This window comes from Kryptolebias marmoratus, linkage group LG20 (genome assembly GCF_001649575.2).
Source record: "Kryptolebias marmoratus isolate JLee-2015 linkage group LG20, ASM164957v2, whole genome shotgun sequence".
Taxonomy (NCBI): Eukaryota; Metazoa; Chordata; class Actinopteri; order Cyprinodontiformes; family Rivulidae; genus Kryptolebias; species Kryptolebias marmoratus.
This window is the reverse complement of record NC_051449.1, coordinates 21,902,161-21,910,822: the sequence shown is the minus strand read 5'-3', so window position 1 is coordinate 21,910,822 and position 8,662 is coordinate 21,902,161. Positions and strand designations below refer to the sequence as shown.

The following is an 8,662-nucleotide window of genomic DNA, read 5'->3' as shown; positions in this document are numbered from 1 at the left end:
AAGCTAAGTAAACGGAGGTCAAAAGACTGTTGCGCTTCACTCCAACATGCAAACGATCTATATTTTTCATCGCAGCGCCACCCACAGGACAAACATAAAAATGCTAATCTCAAAACCAAGTTCCATACAAAAGAAAATAACTTAAATTATACATGTAACCATCACAAAACTTAGTTTAGGCTCTTACAAGGATAAAGGTAACTCTAATGGAGCTTGGAAGCTCTTCTGCAGAGATGGGAGGATCTGTCCGTAGGACCACCAAAAGCTGCACAGAGCTGAGATTCATGGAAGAATGGCAGGAAGTAGACATTGCTTAAAAAAAAAAAAAGCAAATTGACCTGGAATTTCCCAAACATGTGGAAAAAGGTGTTCTGGTCAAATGAGACTAAAATGAAACTTTTTGGAAATCAAGGACAACACTTCTTATCATGCTGAGCACCTAATCCCTACAGTGAAGCACGGTTGTGGCAGCATTATGCTATGGGGATGTTTCTCATCAACAGGAAAACTGGTTAGAGTTGTGGGAAAGAAAATTGGAGCAAAATGTAAAGAAATCCTTGAGGGACACCTGTTTGAATCATTCAAAGATTTGAGATTGGGACAGAGGTTCACCTTCCAGCAGGACAATGACTCAAAGCTAACTGCTGAAGAACACTCCACTGGTTTAAGGAGAACCAGTTAAATATCCTAAAATGGTCCAGTCAAAGTCCAGCCTTCCTGAGAAGCTGTGGTTTGATTTAAAGCTTATTGGACCCAAGCAGCACCCATCCAACCTGTGCTGGATCCAACCTGTGCTGGAGCAGTTTGGTTGTTAAGGACGGAGAAAATCTCCACAGATTTGATGGACCAAAATCATGAAGATGAACCCGAAGAGAACTACTGTCTTTAATTGCTGTAAAAGGTGGCTTTTTAAAGTACTGACTTTAGGGGAGTGAAAAGTTATGCATCTTCTGGTTGTCTAATGTTTTTTTTTTTGTGTCTAATTTCTTATTTGTTTCACAAAAAATGTTTTGCTTTTTTAAAATGAAAGTTATGTAAAAAAAAAAAAAAAAAAAAAAAAAAAAGATAATTGCTTCAAAATTCCTGTGAAATTCCAGGTTGTAAGGCAACAAAATTGAGAGAATACGAAGGGAGGAAAACCCACTATAAATAGTGCTGGATTTGAACCATAGGTTGTGTTCCAGTTCCTTAGTAAGAAATAATGTTTGATTGAGAAAGTGTATGACCATACAGTGCCTATATATGTATTAACTCCCTTAGATGTTTTGAACTTTTATTGCTGTCATAAATAGATCATGATCAATTTAAATTGGCCTTCTTTACAGAAAAAGCCCCTCTTCAATGTCAAAGTGTAAAAAAAAACAATTATAAAGTGACTGCGTAAATTTTCACCACGTTTAAAGGGACTGTCCTTATTCAACTCAGAGAAAATTATTGAAAAGTACAAGTCAGGGGATGGATACAAAAGGATTTCCAAGACCCTGAACATCCTAGGAGTTCTGTTAAATCCATCATAAAGAAATGGAAGGAATATGGAACGTGTGTAAATCTACCAAGATCAGGCCGTCCTCACAAACTGAGTGAACGTGAAGAAGGAGAATAAAGAGAGAGACCACCAAGACCCCTGGGAGCTCTGGAATACTGATTAACCAGTGAATAGAGCTTCCAGACACAAGTGTTCTTATACTGCAATCACTTGAGACACATCCACTGCCCTCATTTGACTTCCATTTCACTAACTGTGAAACTGCTAACACCAAGTGGCTGCACCTCAGTTGTATTAAGACAGTCACTTCAAAGGGGGCGGATATTTATACAATCATTTATTTAACATTACACATTTTTATTGAATTGGTACTACTTTGTAGAAATCAGTTTCCACTGAGTTATTGAGGATGGTCTTTATTAATCTATTTGTCAAAAAGGCCAGTTTATATTGACCATGATTGATTTAAAATCGCAGTAAAAGGGTAAAACATCCAAAGGGCTGTGTGTACCATTTTCCACGGCTGCAGTAGACTTGAAAGCATCTTACTTTTCTAGAGGCCTGGAGGATGTAAAGATGAGCTGTGCACACGTCCACTCTGAACATAGCTCTGGGCTTTCTAAAACCCTGCAGGACTACAGGTGTTGTGCATCACAAGTTTTCTTTTTCTTATTTATTTTATACTAAAGGGAATGAAGGATCGAATTATGCATCTCTATTAAATTGTTTTGAATCTTTCAGGAGGTTGTTTTTTGGGGAGAATGAGATAGCTGTGATAGTTCCCTCCCTGTTCATGCTTCTCATAAAAGAGGTGAGTGTTAAACTTGGAATTAAAGATCTTTTCTTTGAGCATAAATACTGCCTCTTACGGTTTCTGTTTTCCTTCCATCTCCCATCAGGTTTTGAACCCTTTTTACATCTTTCAGCTCTTCAGTGTTATTTTGTGGAGTGCTGAAGACTACTACTACTTTGCCTCAGCCATAGTTTTTATGTCCATCATATCTATAGCTACCTCATTGTATACTATTAGAAAGGTGAGTCATGTCTCAGCCTCAGAAACAGTGATCTGAGAGGAAATCATACTGATTAGTGGTTATTTTGTCTTTGTAGTCCTATTACAGATCTGTTCTCTCCTCTATCTCTTCTCAATACGAAAACCAGTATATTAGCATTGGTGTGTAATGTGATCAGAAGACGTTTTCCAATCTGGCACCAGTATGTTTTGTATCCATATACATTTTCCTCCCTCTGTAACTCAGCTGCTCTCTTGTTTCAGCAATATGTGATGCTACATGACATGGTGGCAGCACACAGTGTGGTTCGAGTTTCAGTGTGCAGAGGAAACAAAGGCATGTTTCATTTCTGGTCTTTTGCTGCATCTTAAGAATGAGAATTACCCTGTTTTAGACTTTTATTTGCTAAAATATATTCACCCCTCCTTTTATCGTCATTCACCCCAGATATTGAACAGGCCCTGTCAACAGAGCTTGTCCCCGGCGATGTCATCGCTATTACAGCAAATGGGATGGTAATGCCATGTGATGCCGTCCTTTTCCAGGGAAACTGTGTTGTAAATGAGAGTATGCTGACAGGTGAGGACATAGTTTGCTTTCTGCAATGCACAACACGGGTAAAATGTTTTGCTGCATTTTAGGAACTGAGACTTAGTTCACTAAGACTGAACAGTGTCAGGTCTCTGTATGGTGTCAATTGTCTGTCTGTCTGTGGACAAATTGTTGTCCACGCCTTTAACATAGGAATGTCAAACTGCTTAGCTGGACACTTCATGGGCCAAAGATGGTCCATATAGTCAAAATCACAGGTTGACCCTCTGTTTAAAGAACTCTAAATTGATAACACTTTACCATAGAAGTACCAAACTGCACAGCCAGACACCTCGTGTCTATGGTGACAGACAACATCCTGTCTCTATGAGATTATATTTTATTATTCCAGACAGTTGAGCAAGCATTGGTACTCTCATAAGCACTTTAAATTTTAAACAGAAAATAACCTAAACAATAATGTGTCTAATGTGCACTCAACTCTCACACACGCTTGTTCAACCTCTGCTGTGCACAGTGACTCGCAGCCGCATGGTTATGCACAGCATCTCCTGTGAGCTCAGCTCTGTTTGGTGACTCATTTAAACATTTAATCAAATCACATTCCCCTCTAATGTCAATTTTAGGTCTCAATAATACCATTTCTCCTGGTCACAGTAACATTTTAATTAGTCATAATTACAATTAAAGATATCCACAATCACATTAAATTGATTCAAATTTTCTATTTTACTTGTAAATAAATAGCTTTCAAACAGGAAAAACGGCACAAACATCAGGAAAAAAGAAAGTTTGAGCCTGACAATTTTCATTTAAAATTAAACACAAAACCAAGACGGTTATGTTTTCGGGAGCATCTGTTTGTTTGTCCATCTTTCTGTGAACAAGATTACTCAAAAAGTTATTAACGTTTTTTCAGGAAATTTTCAAGAAATGTCAAACATGGTACAAGGAACAAGTGATTACATTTTGGTGCTAATCTAGTCAAAGGTCAACATCACAGTTGACCCAGTGCTCTAACTCTGCAACAGTGTAATGTAGGAATGTCTAACTGCATAGCTGGACGCCTCATGGGTCAAAGATGATGCCTTTTTATTTCAAGGTTCATGGGGTCAAAGATCAAGGTCACAGTTAACCCTTTGTTAAAAGCTTCTCTCTGTTCCTACATGTGACCCTGTTGTTACCTCTGCCAAGGAGGTTCTGTTTCTGGTTGTGTCCGTTGGTTTGTCTGTCTGTTAGCAAAGATCAGGTAAAAACTAAAGAACAGATTTGGATGAAATTTTCAGGAAATGTTTGGGTTGTCACAAAAAACAATGAATTACATTTTGATGCTGATCCAGATTATGATCCGGATCACACTGTTTTTTTTAAAATCACGCTGTGTCCTTGGCTGAGGGGAGGTGGCTCTGTGTCTACCAACACCCCTGGTCATGACCAAACAAATGAGATCCTGTATACAAGCAGCTGAAATCATCTTCCCTGTAAGGTGGCCAGGCTCAGCCTTAGAGAGAGCGATAAGGACCTCCTTCATCTGGAGGAGCTCAAAAAAGAGCTGCTGCTCCTCTGCTGAGGTGGTTCAGCTTCATTTGATCAGGATGCATTATGGATGACTCCCACTATAAGTTTCTGGGCACGTCTCTCTGGCAGGAGACCCAAGGGCAGACCTAGAACAGGCTGGACGGAATATATATGTATCTTCTCTGGCCTGGAAACACCTTGGGATACCCCAGGAGGAGCCGGAGTGTGTCACTGGGGAGAGGGATGCCTTGTCATTGCTATTATCTAATAGAGCTTTTTTGGCTATGAAGCCTTGCATATTAGAGAGAATTAGAGAACCGCTGTTATAAATAAAGACATTCATAGTGTTGTTACTCTATAAAGCTTCTCGCAACATTTTTTGTGAACATTACATCAATTACACCAGGTATTCCTGGACCAAAGGAAAAGACATTGAATTGCATGGAAAAACTAGTGCTAGGACTTGCTAGTCCATCAACCCTGGTGTGTAGGACAAACTGTCTACAAATAGAGGAAATTCTGGACTTTGAATGTAATCCTGGAAGAGGTGGAAAAAGAACCAAACAGAACCCCATCAGAAATCTCTAAAATCTTGGTTTATGCCCCCTGATGTGATTCTTGAGCGTGATCTTGCTCAACATGGTTTTTATTTGATATTCATTCTCATTTAATCATTAGGCGAGAGCATTCCAGTGACTAAAACCAGTCTGCCCAGTTCAGGTGAAGAGGCAGCTAGGCTCTACAACATGGAGGAGCACAAGAGACACACACTGTTCTGTGGAACTCATGTCATCCAGACCCGGTACTACGCAGGTGAACTGGTGAAGGCTGTTGTGGTCAGAACAGGTGAGAGAGAAGGCAACTGACTTCCACATTTTCAGCCTTCAAATACGCAGAGAGGAAACTGAAAAAGCAAATGATGTTTCCACAGGTTTTAGTACAGAAAAAGGCCAGCTTGTACGTTCCATCCTCTACCCTAAACCCACAGACTTCAAGCTGTACCGTGATGCTTACCTGTTCCTGCTGTGTCTGGTCGGGGTTGCGGGGGTCGGCTTCATCTACACCATTGTCCTCAGTATCATGAGCAAGGTATCACTGCTGTTTCCCAAGAGACATGTGAGAAGTGTTAAATCTAAGTTTTCATGGCTGTTCTCTGGACTAATCCAGGTTCCAGCTAAAACCATCATCATTGAATCTTTGGACATCATCACCATTACTGTCCCCCCGGCCTTGCCTGCAGCCATGACAGCTGGTATCGTGTATGCTCAGCGGCGCCTGAAGCGTGCCGGCATCTTTTGCATCAGCCCCCAGAGAATCAACATGTGTGGCCAGCTTAACCTGGTCTGCTTCGACAAGGTAGTTTAATTCATATTTAATCAGTGCGTTTATGTTTCCATGTTGAATTCAGGGATTGTTTTTCACTTCAGAATGACTTTTCAAATCCACTGACTGAGACTGACTCAGATTCCCTTCAGTTCTCACTGAAGAATGCATGGAAATTTGGCTCCAAAGAATTCAAACCCGACTAGAAATTCAGATGAGTGATAATGTCTCCAGGCTGGCTGTGGTTATGCAGTGTCACAGTTTGTCCATCACTTCAAGCTTTATGCATTCAAAAAGTGTTGATAAAATGCTGTTGCTTCATGTCAAAAGTATCATTTATATTCTATAGTAATTTCTACAAGCTACTAGTGACTATGAAATGTTCAGTAAACCTTTTTATGGCATGAAAATGTTCATGTTATGCCATTCTTGTTTAGTAAACAAGTGAAATTGGTCATTTTCTTCTCACGGTGGTAAAAGCAGTCACAGTACAGCTGAAAGAAATTAACAGAAAATTAATCAATGGACTGTTGGACGGACAAAAACAGAAAAACTGAAAATATTTCCCTGGGGTCTGGAAACTTTTTTAAAGCTATTTTCTCATGTTTTCCAGCACAAATAATAATTAGTCACAAGTCTAGTTCAAAGTTTTTTTTTTTCTTGTGATTGAACAGATAATTGGCTGTGAAGGATCCAGATAATTTTTTAAACTCTTCTTTGGCTGGTACCAAAAGTTTTATTCAAAACCAAACAGCACAATGCTCTCATTTGGACAGTAGTATAATTATAGTATAATAGGATAGTACAATATTTAAAGGCCTCGTATTCCCTAAAGGAGTTCATATTCCCGCCTGCCTTTCATGTCAGAATTTTGAACCACAACCCCAATCCCAAAAGTTTAGACATTCTATAAAATTCAAATAAAAATAAAATGCAAGAATTTGCAAGTGTCATAAACCCATCCTTTATTAACAATGGAACATAGTAAACATCTCAAATGTTTAAATTAAGAAATTGCACCCTTTTGGTGAAAAAATAAGGGTTGTTTTGAATTTTTTGGCATCAACACATCTATAAACAGTTGTTCCAGGTTTCCCTCTGTAAAACATCCTCTCTTCTTCTAACAACAGTCTGTAAATATGTAGGAACTGAGGGAATGTTGTCCCATTCTTGTCGAATGTAGATTGTAGCTGCTCAACAGTCCTGAGTCTTCATTACCAGGAAGTTTGTTTTACAGTGTGCTGAATGTTTTCTATTTGTGACAGGTCTGGACTGCAGGCAGGTCAGTTCAGCACCTGAACTCTTTTACTATGAAGCCATGCTGCTGTAATGGATGCAGTCTGTGGTTTAACATGCCGAAATATGCAAGGCCTTGCCTGAAAAATGTGTCATCTGAATGGAAGCATATGTTGTTCTTAAACTTGTATATACTGTTCTACACTGATGGTACCTTTCCGAATGTGGAAGCTGCTCTTACCAGAGGTACTAATGCACTCGCATATCATTAGAGAAGCAGGCTGTTGAATTGTGTGCTGATAACAGACTGGATGGTTCCTCTCTCCTTTAGTATGGAGGACATGGCATCTGTAGTTTCCCAAAAGAATTTCAAATATAGATTAAGCTGACCACAGAACAGTTTTCTACTTTGCCTCTATTTTAAACGAGATGTGGTCCAGAGAAGATGGCAGCATTTCTAGGTGTTCACATATGATTTCTTCTTTGTATGATAGAGCTTGAACCTGCATTTGTGGATGGCACAGTGAACTGTGGTTAAAGATAATGATTAGTGGAAGTGTTCCTGGACCAGAACCAGACCTGGTTTTAATGCAGTGGCCCCTGAGGGACTGAAGATCACAAACATCCAGTTCAGACTTTCAGTCTTGTCCTTTGTGCACAGAGATTTCTTCAGATTCCTGAAATCCTTTGATGTTATCATGAACTATAGATGATGGATATTTAAAGTCATTTCAATTTTTAGTTGAGGGACATCATTCTGAAATCGTTCCATTATTTTCCGACAGATTTTTGGAGAATAGTGAACCTCTGTCCATCCTGATTTCTGAGATATTCAGCCTCTCTAAAATTGTCTTTTTAAACCCAATCCTCTCACTGACCTGTTGTTAAGTAACACAGTTTGTTAATTCTATTTATTTACTTTTTACCCAACTTTTTCTGAATTGGTGTTTTAAATAGTTCTCATTGAGCTAAGATAAAGAAATGAGTATAAGAGAGTTGCAAAGATTGTGATTTCATTTGAACTGGGACAACTTCACAGCCTTGGTTGTTCCAGACTGCTACATATTTCATATTTACCGTAATTTCTGGACTATAGAGCGCACCTGATTATAAGCTGCACCCACCACATTTTAAGAGGAAAACCGATTTTGTACATACACAAGCCGCACCTGTATATAAGCCGCATGTGCCCACATTAAAACATGTAACACAAACACAAAATTAACCCAAAACCGACTTCAAGTCCCGCGAATGAAACTATAATCTTTCGCAGAGAGTTCAGGTCAAACTCCTCCTTGCCAACGTGCAAAAAAAATCCACAGGGTCTGGTCGAGCCTCTGTCTTCTCTCACACACCGCCGCGGGTTTTTCTTTAACCAACTTTTTACCCCCTCTTCACCTTTTTTTTGTCTGTCCCTCACCTTTACCTGTCCCCACTTAAACCCGTCACCCCGCGTTTGTTCGGCCCCTCCTTTTTCATTCACCCGTGCAAAACATATCAGAATAAGTGTCTAAAATAAATACAAATAAATACA

General features: G+C 39.4%; 1 protein-coding gene and 1 long non-coding RNA gene across 4 annotated transcripts in view; both read left to right on the top strand.

The window, feature by feature from the left end:
- The window catches only part of LOC119618068, a 1,493-nt gene extending 429 nt beyond the window's left edge, over nt 1–1,064 (top strand). Inside the window, exon 2 of the long non-coding RNA XR_005234585.1 lies at nt 18–1,064. This is a non-coding gene — a long non-coding RNA (uncharacterized LOC119618068). The remainder of the gene's footprint in view (nt 1–17) is intronic.
- Nucleotides 1–8,662, top strand: part of LOC108248533 (probable cation-transporting ATPase 13A3) — a 53,196-nt gene that overhangs the window by 16,724 nt on the left and 27,810 nt on the right. For all 3 annotated transcript variants that reach the window (XM_037982030.1, XM_037982029.1, XM_037982031.1), the window contains 8 exons: nt 2,044–2,127; nt 2,228–2,297; nt 2,386–2,520; nt 2,763–2,835; nt 2,947–3,078; nt 5,248–5,415; nt 5,501–5,658; nt 5,737–5,925. In XM_037982030.1, the coding sequence (XP_037837958.1) occupies nt 2,044–2,127; nt 2,228–2,297; nt 2,386–2,520; nt 2,763–2,835; nt 2,947–3,078; nt 5,248–5,415; nt 5,501–5,658; nt 5,737–5,925 (1,009 nt within the window). The remainder of the gene's footprint in view (nt 1–2,043; nt 2,128–2,227; nt 2,298–2,385; nt 2,521–2,762; nt 2,836–2,946; nt 3,079–5,247; nt 5,416–5,500; nt 5,659–5,736; nt 5,926–8,662) is intronic.